Below are 14,172 nucleotides of genomic sequence, written 5' to 3'. Positions count from 1 at the left end.
TTTTGTTTGTTTGTTTATGCTTCTGTACGTTTTTCCGGTGCCCAAAAAAAAAAAAAAAAAAAGTTTGTCTTGTTAGAAAATTAGTTCAATAACAACTAAGTTAATATCATTGGTGACTAATTTAATTCATTTAGTGACTATATCTACTTTTATATTTAAAATTAGACAGTAGCTTTTGATAATTTTCAATAACCTTTTTATTTAGGGCCAAGGCCAATCGTCATTATGGAAACATTAATGAATCATGCTGCATGGTGAATCATTGCCTGTTTTTCCTCGTTGTATTTGTACTTTATCCTCACGCAGAAATTATGATTAGTCGGAAAGTATTTCAAATACATGTAAGTGATTGCCCAATCATTCACCAAGTCTTGTCTTAATTAAGGTTTTAGAGCTGTATTACTGTATACTTTAGGCTTGCCTCAAATATATATTAATTATACTTACAACGATGCACCTCCATCCTAGTATTCATGTTTTGTTCTGGTTCATAAAGGTACGAACCCAAGCACCCAATTTCCACTACTTAATTAATTTATTATTTTACCCATCAACATGTACATATTGTTTTTTAATAGTAGTATGTATTGACACAATACCAACAAGGTAAGTAGGTAACTACCAACTCATACTAAGACAAAAATATAAACAAATTGTCAGTATAACTAATTTATATTAGGGAACTTGTTATGCAAAACTATCGATTTCCAATTTTTGATTTTAATCATCATAAACCCAGTGTATTATATGCATAGTACATTTAAGATTAATTTTTGTTCATATGGAGTTCTTTTTTTTTAGTACATTTAATTTGCTTATTTGAATGATTTCAAATGAGCAATGAGCAACAAAATTGCATTGTGTGTACTACGCTCATGGTACACCCGTATATGTGATAAAACAAAACATCTTCCATTATTGAATCAAGGCCGGAAATGAAACAAGCTCCTATGGATAGGCGAGAGACCGAGGGTAGACAATCTGTCTCAAACATTACACGAGAGTGGTTATGGACACGAGCCAGATGCACAACAAAGCATAGAGCTTTTCCCTCAGCAATCTCGGAGGAAAGGTGGCAGGGGAAGCCGGGAAGGGGTGGGTGGCTTGGAAGTGGATTTTGAGGGTAGGGGAGGGGGAGACTAGCCTGCTTGTGATAGTTTCGAAGGTGGAGGTGGAAGGTGGTGGTGGTTTCAGATATTTTACCTGTCTGTTATGAATATTTTTGTAAATCATAATATAAAATTAGGAGATTAATCAAAAGTTGAAACTGAAAATGGCAGAATGTTATAATTAAGAATGTTCATATCAATTTTCCTTTCTTTTAGTTGACCATACTTTTCTTTTGTCAAAATATCAAAAGCATTAAATCCTATCTATATTATCTTAGAAATTAACTTAATTAAGAAACTATCACAAAATATTCAAAGATGTAGTTACAGCTAACTAATTTTTTTGACACCTAAACATTTGTTCTTCTACCTTTAAGGATATTAGCTAGCATTGTCTGTGCACATATATAGATAGTAACAATTTCACATACAAATTGTTTGATTTGTTGGCTCTTTTTGACAATACTAGATGAAAATGAACTGAAACTGATAAGATAAAGGTGAAATTGATAAGGTGCTAGAGCGAAAAAAGTAGCTTATTAGATAAATTGTTTGACAAAAGTAGTTGCTTAAGTTGATAAATTATTTTGGCAAAATTAGTTGATATCGAAATTCTAAAAAAGATTTTTCAAAATTTAGTCACCTGATTTTGAGGTAAAAATTTTAACTTATCATTGAAGTCATTTTAACCACTTAAAATTTTATTTTTAGATACGCCTCAAATACTACTAATTATTTTAGTATCTAAAATATGTTATCACTTTACCATGTAAAATAACTAAAATGCTTTCTAAAATAGAGCCGTTGTTTAGATGGTAACATGAACACGGCCTAACTTTTAATCTTTTTATTATTATCCGTCCGACTCCGACCAAATAACTCGAGTGGGACCATACCAACTACATAACACCCACTAACAACATTTTAAAGAGGCATTATCTACTTTTAAGTTTTCGGAATTATAAAAGTTACTTATGTATTAATCTATCTAAGAAACCCCCATATAAACCGTCTTTAACAACCACTAGCTCTCCCCTCATGCAACAAGCAGCAAAATAGCAATCAAACCATCAAAACAAAAGAAAACTTTAGGTTATTGAGAAAGAAGCGGGAAAAAAAAATGAAGAGTACTCTCTATCTTTTATTGCTTTTGTTAGCAACTCTTGATATAACATTTTTAGTTAGCTCTGTTGTGGCTAGGAAGAGCAGTGTTACAAAGCATAATAAACATAAAAAACACAAACATTATTGTCCAACCCCTACTCCACCATCAACAATGTCGTATACTACTTTTAATGTCCTCTCTTTCGGGGCCAAAGGCGATGGAGCTACTGATGATTCCAAGGTAGTAGTGAATTCTATCGTATCGATCGAGTGAGTGATCCTAAGGGTTACTCAAACATTTTCCGTTTTCTACTCTTCTCGTATAGGTTACAATAATATTTTTTTGGTTGAATATAGGCATTGCTAAAAGCATGGGAAGCTGCATGCAAAGTACAAGGGGCAACACTGGAAATTCCTTCAGGATATAAGCTCTTTATTAAGCCAATAACCCTGCAAGGCCCTTGTATGCCACAACTTGTTCTTCAGGTTATTTACCCTTTATTTCTTTCTTATTAAGGGTTATGGTTTTTAGTTATTCTTAAAATATAGTATTACTGAAATTATTGTTGCAAATTAAATGTTGGTAAATTGTAATAGATAAATGGGAATATAATAGCTCCTCCAAAAGTAAGTTCCTGGCCTAAATCCGGTCTTTTTCAATGGATAAATATCAAATGGGTGCAAAATTTCACCATCCAAGGCAATGGAGTTGTGGATGGCCAAGGTTCTGAGTGGTGGACTTCCTTCTCGTCCACTACAAATAAGGTTAGTTGCATGTTGCATATGTATAGGCAAATATGTTGTACTCCGATACCCAGGGCCATCTCGAATTATATAGAGGCCCTGTGCGAACTCATATTTGAAGAATTTAATAATGTAATAGCTCATCCATTCATAATTCTTCACTGTATATAATCATATTATGAAAAAAGAGTAGCTAAAATAAGTAGATAAACATTTTCTTTTTACTACTTGGAGTTTCTCTATTTTGGAGCCCTCACAATTAAGAGGCCCTGTTCCATAGAACATGTTGAACATGGTAAAAGCCGGCCCTGCCGATACCATACATCATCTGTAAGAAATAAAAAAAAAAACTTAGTAATCGTCAAATATGTATGTATTTCCTCCGTTTTTAAACGTTCCTTGCATTTTGACTTTTTTGTCTCTAAAAAAGATTTTCAATAGGAAGAAAAACATAAAAACATAGTGAGTATACACTATTAAAATGTTAGTATAATATACTCAGATAATAGAAAATTGTTGTATGACCAATGAAATGGAAGGAATACTAAAGCGTAATTAAAATTAAGAATTTATGCTTATAGTTGTACAATAAGTTGGTTGAAATTTCTCGTTCATTTTATGCAGAAGAGATATCAACCTAGACGAGTTCCAAGCATGAAACCAACCGTAAGTTGTCTTTAATTTCCCTAATTTTTTTTTGTCTTGTAACTAATTGGCAATTGCTATCTACTCTTTTTTTTATTTTCAAGTTACATTTTAAATTGTCTCTACTAAATCATGTCTCTAAGTATATATGTGCTTTATTCATATGATACATGCAGGCGTTAAGATTCTATGGCAGCAATAACATAAAAGTTCGTGATATAATGATAACAAATAGTCCACTATGCCATCTAAAATTCGATAATTCAGTAGGAGTTGAGGTCCATAATGTTACCATTTCATCTCCGGAAGATAGTCCTAATACAGATGGTATTCATCTTCAAAACACTAGAGATGTTCAAATACATCATTCTACCATAGGCTGTGGTAAGTCATTCACTCTCTTGAATCTTACCACCTCCTATCTTTGTATTTATTATTTTCTATATGTACAGTTTGAGTTCAACGTTTGTCAAAGTAATTGTCCACAGCTCCACATTATACCTTCAGTGATATAGTAGAAGTATGTAGAACAAAAAGCTAGTCTCATTTGAGTACCATTATAACGGCCACTTGTGCTATGTAGTACGGGTACTTTTTCTAGTTCACGTGCTCGTATCCATGCCGGTGCCCGATACAATACGTATCATGTATGGGTACGCGTACCCATTCCTAAAATTTCAAAATTTTACCATTTTCCGTCTTATATCCGTATCCGTTTATGTGCGACCTAGCACTTGTGCAGGTCTCATTTCATATAAAAATGTATACAAAATCTGGTTTAAGGTTTCCTAACCAACAACTGATTATTTTTACCTGAAAGAAGATAGAGAATTCGCATATTTTAACTTATAAGAAAGAAAGTGTCAGGAATTTTATCCTTGTTGTTCATTGAAAAGGTCTATATTTTTCTTGTTTCCTATTGTAGTGTGCAATTGTGGTAGTTACCTTTTCAGTGGTTACAAAACTTAAAGAGCATATATAGTGGTTATAAAAATAATACATAGATTCATAAAAAGTTTACCTTTTGATAATTGGAATCTGGAAGTGTAATTAGTTAGCCTCCACTTTCTTGGAAGACGGTTAACGGTTGCTGAAACGGTCACTTTTAACTAACTTTTAAAAAGCAGGTGCTGGAAAAGAACCACAATATACGCCTAGCTAGTACTAAGGCTATGTTCAGTTCACCTTATTTTTGCTTATTTCAGATCTAATCAGATCAGATCAGATCAGATCAGAAAAAATAAGTTCAGATCAGAACAGTTCAGATCATGCTTATATTTAAAAATCATTATATCTTTCATTACATATTAGTAAAAATTATAATAATTGAATATTAATAAAGTACTCATTGAGACGAATCAAACAAGACCTCGCATGACTATATTTTTTCTTATATATTGAGAAAAATCTAAAAGATAAGATCTTGTAATCAGAAAAAATAAGTTCAGATCAGATCAGAAAAAATAAGTTCAGATCAGATCAGATAAGTTCAGATCAGAAAATTTCAGGTGAACTAAACATAGCCTAAGTATTACTATATACATTTACCTCTCCACTAACTGTTAAAAATTATACACTTGGAAGTGTAGTTCCTGATCAAACTGATACCTTATGAAAATTTCAACTTGGAACTTTAAGTATAATTTTTTGTTCCACTCAGGCTATGTTCAGTTCACCTTATTTTTGCTTATTTCAGATCTAATCAGATCAGATCAGATCAGATCAAAAAAAATAAGTTCAGATCAGATCAGTTCAGATCATGCTTATATTTAAAAATCATTATATCTTTCATTACATATTAGTAAAAATTATAATAATTGAATATTAATAAAGTACTCATTGAGACGAATCAAACAAGACCTCAAATGACTATATTTTTTCTTATATATTGAGAAAAATCTAAAAGATAAGATCTTGTAATCAGAAAAAATAAGTTCAGATCAGATCAGATCAGAAAAAATAAGTTCAGATCAGATCAGATAAGTTCAGATCAGAAAATTTCAGGTGAACTAAACATAGCCTTAGTAACTACAGTATACAATAATATAAACTGATCAAACATATGTCGTAGACCAACTTTTACCATTTGCTTTTGGAGTTGAATTGGTGATTAATTCATTTTTTGAGCAGGAGATGATTGTGTATCCATTCAAACTGGTTGCTCTAACATTTATGTACACCACATTAACTGCGGTCCTGGTCATGGTATAAGGTAACTTTCTACCTTTAATCCAAATGATTATAAATTTATAATATCTCCATCTAAAAAATATATATAAAACCACCACATATCGACTATAAGAATATTTCAATATTTATTTTCTTTTTTCACAATTGCCTAAAAACTTTCTATGTTTTGGGTTGTGAGAAAGTTACACCATTGACAGTTTAGTACAGATTACAAATTTCTCGAAATTAAGTTGGTACTAAAACTATTCCATTCACATTATTAAACGACTTCATTTCTTGTTGCAGTTTGGGAGGATTAGGAAAGGATAAAACCGTGGCTTGTGTTTCAGATATAGTCGTTGAGAACATACTCATGCAAAACACGCTATTTGGAGTAAGGATCAAGACATGGCCGGTGAGTGATTAAAAGATACACTCTCATTCTCTTTATACTTGCTACAATTGGCAATTTTACGGTCTTTAAGACCAATCTTTCACTAATATTTTAGTTACGTGTTTTTATCTTTAAATCCAGAACCCTACTATAGTTATTAGGGTTATTGGAGAGAATGTGATAGATACCTCAGAAATAAATGAAATCAAATTGTTTAATTTCATGCAGGGTGGTATTGGATCAGTGAAGAACATATCATTTTCTGACATACAAGTGAGGGATGTGAAGGTCCCAGTAATAATCGACCAATTCTACTGTGAAAATGATGTTCATTGCAAAAATCAAACAGGGGCAGTAGCAATATCAAATGTTCAGTTTAACAAAATAGTAGGGACTTATTCAGCTCAACCTATTCATCTTGCTTGTAGCAATGACATTCCTTGCTCTCATGTTGATCTAATGGACATCCGATTAACACCGTCGCCGAGAAATCGAGGTCTTCAACAAGCATTGTGTTGGAATTCTTATGGAAGAACAGAAGCTCCTTTGGTTCCTCATAGCATAGATTATTGTTTAAGGGAGAGTCATAGATTGGTTCGAAGGGTGCAAAGATCATATGATCACAGTATGTGCCAGCTAGGGCACTAAACTCTATTTTCTGCCCTTTTTCTTTGTTGTTTAGTTGTTTTATTTCAATCTGTAGGCTGTAAATCTTCATATATTGCTGCTTCAATTTTAAGTTGAGAGTGTGTTCGTTCAACTTTATGTTAGATATTTAATACTCCATCCGTCTCAAAATATAGTTCCTGTTCAATTTTGTGAGTTCAACTTTAAAAACTTTGATCAAATATTTTCAATACTGTTTATAAGAAAATATACTAATGTGAGATCTTGTTAGATACACTTCAATATGCATATTTATAGTATTAAATTTTTATCGTAGGTCAAATGTACGTGTTGTAGATTGAGCAAAAAGAAACGAAACAATATTTTGGGCGGAGAGAGTAGTAGAATGCAACAAAAAGTCTTTTATCTCTCTCCCTTACAATGATGGGTACAAATTGATTGAAGAGCCCAATAAAATCAAAACGGACGGCTTCCTCCATTCTTCTGAATGGCTGATATTTAAGAATTTCTTTAATAATACGCTAGCTATATAATAAATAATTAGTATTTAGGTTCGGACGTTGCCCCAGGTTGATATTGTGTTTTCGAACTTGATATGCATTTTTTTCCATTCTCACTAAAATATATTAAGGAAAATTCAACATTTAAAAGATACAAATAGGGGTGTCAATCTGGGTCACTGGCTGGGTTTGGGTTGACCCAAGCTGGGTCGGAATGATTTGGGTCGGAATAATCTGGGTGACAGTGTGTCATGGGTTGGAACTGGGTGGGTCGGTTGAACTTGGGTCGGGTGAAACTGGGTGATGGGATCTCGGAACTGGGTCGGAATTGGGTCGGGTGAGACTGGGCCGGTCGGTATCTGGGTTGGGTGAATTTGGGTCGGAATGGAATAAGGTGAAGTCGGTCCAAATCGGCTTTCGGAATAACTTGGGTCGGAAGAAATTGGCTTTCGGAATTGCTTGGGTCGGAAGAAATCGGGTTTCGGAATGACTTGGGTCGGAAGAAATCGGGTTTCGGAATGACTTGGGTCGGAATAAATCGGCTTTCGGGTTACTTGGATCGGAAGAAATCGATGTCGGAATAATTCGGCTTTCGTAATTACTTGGGTCGGAAGAAATCGACTTTCGGGTTACTTACGTCGGATGAAATCGATATCGTGATAACTTGGGTCGGAATAATTCGGCTTTCGGAATTACTTGGGTCAGAAGAAATCGGCTTTCGGATTACTTGGGTCGGAAGAAATCGATATTGGGATAACTTGGGTCGGAATAATTCGGCTTTCGGAATTACTTGGGTCGGAAGAAATAGGCTTCCGGGTTACTTAGGTCGGAAGAAATCGATATCGGAATAACTTGGGTTGGAATAATACGGCTTTCGAAATTACTTGGGTCGGAAGAAATCGACTTCCGTGTTACTTGGGTCGAAAGAAATCGATATCGGAATAATGCGGCTTCCGGAATTACTTGGGTCGGAAGAAATCGATATCGGAATGAATTGGGTCAGAATAAATCGACCTTCAGAACTAATTGAGTGTTCAAGAAATCGACTATCGGAACAAATCAGATTTCGACTTGGGTCAGAATAAATCGGATTTCCGACTTGGGTCGGCATAAATCGGATCTCGTAGGACTTGGTTCTTTGGAACGACTAAATATCGAACCGGCGCGGTGGCGTATTGATTTGGGTCGAATTGTTATAAATTATAACATGTATTTTGGTATATTATAGTCATTATACTTTATATTATATTATAGTAATCTGTAATTATACTGATATTGTGAATTGTGATTGAGTCATTGTGATTTTTTTAATAATACATTGAATAATTAATAGTTTGATACTTATATTACTAATTTGAAATGTTACTAAAGTAAGACTTATAAGTTATACTTATATTATTGGGCCATTCACCATTATTGGCTATTGGTAATTGGGCTATTGCCTAAGTACCGCTTATTAGTTATTCACTTATTTAGTTATTCTTATTCATGATTGCATATGTATTCAAGTAACAAGTAACAAGTAACATCTAACAAGTAACAAGTAACAACTAACAAGCATAAGGATTATTGATTATAGACTTATAATGTTAGAGTTAATAGACTATTAAACTTAAACATTTTGTTAGTTAGTGACTTACTCACTCTCAAGTTTGAATCAGTTACTATATAGCAACAAAAAGAGTTAGAATTAAAGAATTAGGTTGACATTAAATCATTAATGAAAGCATCTTAATTCGTAATTATAAAATTGTTCGACTTTTCATCGTTCATGGAACAACTCAACAAGAACAATGATCAATGTTAATCACTTAATCGAATATGTCATATGAAGATGCATAATCATACACTATATCACTAAAGGATGAACATGAAATATTTAAGCTATGAAAGTAGATCATAATCAATATCAAATAATCATGTCATTGTATCGTAGTAGAGGATGAAACATTGGTCGAATTTCGTTAAGTTAAGGTTCACAATCTTGACATAAATCAAATGATCATAAGATTGATTGTCTTCGACATTAATCAAAAGTCAAAACCATCAAATGATCATAAGATTGATCATCAATGTTATTACACGATTTTAACAATAATCAAAGCATCATTAGAAATCTATAATAGATTGATTGACTTTCATCGTTGATGTTTCAGTTATGGATCTTAAAAGATAGTAAGATACTAAGTTGCTATACTATCATCGTACATCAACTTAATTATACGTATGTTGTGGTCTTGTGGATCTTAATCAAAAGTCATACTAGGAATCCGTCTATTTCATTACTTAAATAATCATGCATTCATACTTAACAGTTTCTACTTTCACAGTTTCACATCATTATTCATTTATAATCATTTTTACATGAATCATCAATCATCTTGTTTAGAATTAAAAATATACTAATTAAACTTCTAAAGTTTATAATTTTTATTAATTTACAATATTACTAATTACTAAACAAATTTACAAATTAATACTAGAATTACAAATCGGTATTAAAGAATGTAGAATTATAAATTTTAAAATAAAAAAAAAAAGAATTTATTGTCTTAACTCTTAACCTTAACCATTTGATTTGAGAAAGAGTAAATGATCCAACCAATGAGATTTTGAAATCCATGTGCTTGGTCAGTCTTGATGTTCATTGGTCAAAAAAATATGTCAAGGATCATGATTTGAGACCATTGATTAGCTAATATTAAATCTGAGCCATTTATTTCTTTAATCTCTAGAATCAGAAATCTGAAATAAACTCACTAAAATCTTAGCCATTCAATGATTCAAGCTCAAAATCCAACGGTTGATATTAAACCCAAATGTAACCCTAAACCTCCTCCCTAATCCCTACTATATAAACCTTCTTTTAAACTCACCTCATTCTTACTCTCATTCTCTCATTCCCTCTCATTCTCATCTCTCATTCCCTCTCAATCTCTCATTCAGCACTCTTTCTCGTTCTTTCCCTTTCAAACCCTAAAAAAATCTTAAAACTCTGTAGTTTTTTTCGATCAATCTCTCTGAGTCTCTTACTTCTCATTTTCGCTCTCTATCTTATTTTCTTCGCCTCTTTCAGATTTTTTCGTTTATCTTAATTAAGTTTACGGTTTGTGTTTTCTTGATTTCTTTTCTAGGTTTTGGAATTTTGGTGAAGAAGTGACGAAGTGAAGAACTGAAGATCTGAAGAAGAAGACGTTGACTGAGGAAAAAAAGAAGTGTTGATCTTCGGAAAAAAAGAAGCCAAAAAAAGAAAAAAGAAACAAGTTTATCTTTTGTCATATGTGAGATCTAGAATTTTTTATTTTTATCTTAATACTGAATTTTTCGTTTTATTTTTTCTTCGAATTTTTCGTTTTCTTTTTTGTTCAAATATTTGGTTCCTTTTTTGTGCGAATTTCGTTTGATTTTTAGTTTTTTTGGGTTATTTCTTTACTTGTTTTTGGGCATATGTTGTTTAATTTTTTTTACTTCTTTGATTTTTCAATTTCTGTGTAATTTTTGGGGTTTTCGTTTGTTTTTTTGGGATTTTTGTGTGATTTTCGATTTTTGATTGATTGGCGTTATGTTCTTGGAATTGGGTGTGGGTTGGTGTTTGTAGATGGTTGGGGAATGCTTGTGTATCGTAGTTTTTTTTTGGAATTGCATGTTGATCTTTCATTTCTTCCCTTCGCGCTCCTTTTCTCTGACAAGCTGTCTTAAAATAGCACTATATGTTCTTCAGTATTTATAGTCTTAACCTTAAATTTGACTGTGAGTTTAGGGTTTAGGGATTTGGGTGGGGTTTATTCCCAATAATTTTCAACTTTGAAGAACATTTGAACAAGCTTTGATTGATTTGGTAATTTTGGCAAAGGATCGTCAGACTTGGTTTGCAATTTATGTTACTATCATCTTTTACCAAGTACAATTTTGCTTCAATTTTTTACTTGTTGGAGGTTATCATTATATTAAACACCTGGATTATAGATTTATAGTGTTTAAACTTGTTATTTTTATTTTTGAAGGATTATATTAACTGTTATTGTGGTCAGGATTTGTTTATACGATTTTTTTGGGTTTTTGAGTGACAATAAATTGCTCCAATGAATTCGATACTAATTTTCTTCATTTATTTGTTTCTTTGTTGTAGAAATCGATGGGTAATTTCAAAGAAACAAGAGAATTATCACAAGATTGCTGCTGCTGATGACTTTGAAATGCATTCAGAAGTGTGAAGATATTTCCAAAGAACATACTTATCAATTTATTACTTGTATTTAGGATGCCATTTTTGTCTTTTTTTTTTGCAGTTTTTCAAATTTAGAAAGTATTTTTCTACTATGTATTATGTATTATTAATTGTGAATCTTTGTAATTACATTCACATTGATGAAATATAAATATTATGATTTTGTGATTTTGTTTTGCTTTATCTTAAGTTTAAAGTCGATGATTTATTTAAATTTGGTATTAGTTTAAAGTTTATAAGAAAATACTTAAAAGAAATATAAGTGTATCATATATGAGTTACGACTAGATATCTCGTCGCAAAGAAAGATACGAGTGACGATCATACACATTTTTCGTCGTAAAAGACCATTTGTGACTAGATTAAGGATATTTACAATAAGAAATATCGTCGTAGTTGACACATTTTTTTGTAGTGAAAAATTATATAAATTGATCAAAAAGAGTACTAATTTACTTATTGTTGTCGTGTTGTATTGGGTCGGGTTTATTTGGGTCGGGTGGTAAGTGAGTTGGGTCGAAATTGGGTTGGGTCACAACTGGATTGGGTCAGAACTGGGTCGGTTATAGTTGGGTTAGGTCAGAATTGGGTCGGTTATAACTGGGTTGGGTGGTAACTGGGTTGGGTGGTAACTGGGTGGGTTGGTAACTGGGTTGGGTGATAACTGGGTGGGTTTAACTGGGTCATTGGCGGTGAAGTTGGGTGCGGGTTATTTTGGGTCGGAAACAGGTTGGGTCTGGGTCGTTGTTCACGGGTGTAACTGGGCACGGGTCAAACTGGGTCGGCCCAACTCAGGTTGGGTTACCAATTCCACGGGTTAAACTGGGCACCGATGAACGCTGGGTCGGAATGGGTCGGCTTTCCAACCGACCACTCTCGGCTCGGAACAGGTTGGGTCTGGGTCGCATGCGGGTTCACCCGTGGGTCGGCCCAGTTTTTGACACCTCTAGATACAAATATAATGATGTGGACACTTAAAGCATGACTAAAAGTTGGTTGAGATGGTAATTGTGTCATGTTATAATAACAAGAGGTCTTTCAAATCTTGTTGCAAGCTAATGTAACTTTTGTTAATCGACATAGCTTAAACTATTCAGTGTATTCAAAAATTGGTATGTTCTCTTTTTAATATTAAACTTGAATAGTTGCCTAATTGAGATTGAGGTGGTGGAGTAGTGGTATCGCTTCTCATCTGTTATCCCTGAGGTATAGGGATCAAACCTCATAGGACTCAAGTGATCGAGTCCCCTTCATCTTACCAAAAAAATGCCTAATTTTAAATTAAAATTAGATGGTCTCTTATAAGACCAACTCTTTCTGCACATAGGTCACAACTTTTTTGTTTCTATTTTTTGATTTCTTTAATTCCATAGTCTTCATCCAATTCTTACTTATTTTAGAATAGATGATGTATGGTAGTATTAAATGGTAAAGCACTAAATTCCCTATAATACACAAAAGTTTACATATTTTAGATTCGTACATGAGTTGAGGTTACAATATATTTCCTCAGTTCTTTTTATATTACAATAATTACTATATTGGACAGTCTCACATCTATTGCAACAATTTCAATTTTGGTATAAAAAGCAACTTTAATTGCCAATATTGCTCTCACTTTATCTTCAAATCATCATTAATTACTCATTTTGCCTTTTAAAATTATTTTTATTTTATAAGGATGATTTCTCTCCTACTCTAGTTAATTAAAGAGTTACTTTTATGCTAAACAATTCAGTTGTTCCAAATCCTTAAAAATTGTGTCCAAACACATTGTTGTTATAAAAAAAAACGCAGGTAGTATTAGTTCGGCTAAATTTTAATCAGATTGGGTCACCTTTAATTTTTTACTACTTATAACCTTCAATTTTAGTTGTTTTTTGGGACATTTTTGGACTTCACCGGGTCTCGTCATATTTTCTCCCGAAACATTTCTAGGAAAGTCGACGTGACTTGTGATGTTGCGCGGGTGCTTGGCACCATTTGTGTTGTCTCGAAAAGCATCAGACCACCTCATTTGATCATTTCTCGCGAAATCCAAAATTGTCTCGAAATGAACGTAAAAGCATCCATATATTTGTTCCAAACCACATGACTAATTTCCAATGAACTCCCATGTTCCTAGGAAGCATCCCGTGGCGTTCGGAGATCGAGCGCGGAAAAGTGTGAAAGCGTGTATTATAACCTTCAATTTCGACTGTTTTTGGGACATTTTTGGACTTCTCCGAGCCTGTTCATATTTTCTCCCAAAACGTTCCTAGGAAGGCCGAAATGACGTGTAACGTTGCGTGGGTGCTTGACACCATTTGTGTTGCCTCGAAAAGCCTCTAAACACCCATTTGTTCATTTCTTGTGAAACATAATATTGCCCCGAAATGAACGTAAAGGCATCCATATATTCGTTCCAAGCCACATGACTCTTTTTCAATGACCACCCATGTCCCAAGGAGGCCTCCCGTGGCGTTCGGAGCTCGGGCTCCGAGAAAGTCCGAAAGCGTGTATTATAACCTTCAATTTTGGCTATTTTTTGGACTTTTTGGATTTCCTCGAGCCTGGTCATATTTTCTTCCCAAACAATTCTTAGAGCGCTGACGTGACTTTTAACTTTGCATGGGCGGTTGGCACAATTTGCATTGCCTCGAAAAGCCTCTA

General features: G+C 33.4%; 1 protein-coding gene across 1 annotated transcript; it reads left to right on the top strand.

The window, feature by feature from the left end:
- Positions 1-2,116: 2,116 nt before the first annotated feature.
- Positions 2,117-6,956, top strand: LOC104908394 (polygalacturonase At1g48100). Its single transcript, XM_010697514.4, has 8 exons — positions 2,117-2,454; positions 2,571-2,699; positions 2,811-2,978; positions 3,582-3,623; positions 3,779-3,986; positions 5,733-5,814; positions 6,078-6,186; positions 6,394-6,956. The coding sequence occupies exons 1-8, from the start codon at positions 2,230-2,232 to the stop codon at positions 6,811-6,813; spliced, it is 1,383 nt and encodes a 460-aa protein (XP_010695816.2). The 5' UTR covers positions 2,117-2,229; the 3' UTR covers positions 6,814-6,956.
- Positions 6,957-14,172: the final 7,216 nt, after the last annotated feature.

This window comes from Beta vulgaris, chromosome 6 (assembly GCF_026745355.1).
Source record: "Beta vulgaris subsp. vulgaris cultivar EL10 chromosome 6, EL10.2, whole genome shotgun sequence".
Classification (NCBI taxonomy): Eukaryota; Viridiplantae; Streptophyta; class Magnoliopsida; order Caryophyllales; family Amaranthaceae; genus Beta; species Beta vulgaris.
This window is presented reverse-complemented; position numbering and strand designations above follow the sequence as displayed.

Excerpts from the sequence above, each read along its gene's own strand:
- LOC104908394 (XM_010697514.4), top strand. The coding sequence starts at position 2,230 with ATGAAGAGTACTCTCTATCTTTTATTGCTTTTGTTAGCAACTCTTGAT. Across the intron at positions 2,979-3,581 it reads TCTCGTCCACTACAAATAAG|AAGAGATATCAACCTAGACG; the intron begins GTTAGTTGCATG and ends CATTTTATGCAG. Across the intron at positions 5,815-6,077 it reads GGTCCTGGTCATGGTATAAG|TTTGGGAGGATTAGGAAAGG; the intron begins GTAACTTTCTAC and ends TTCTTGTTGCAG.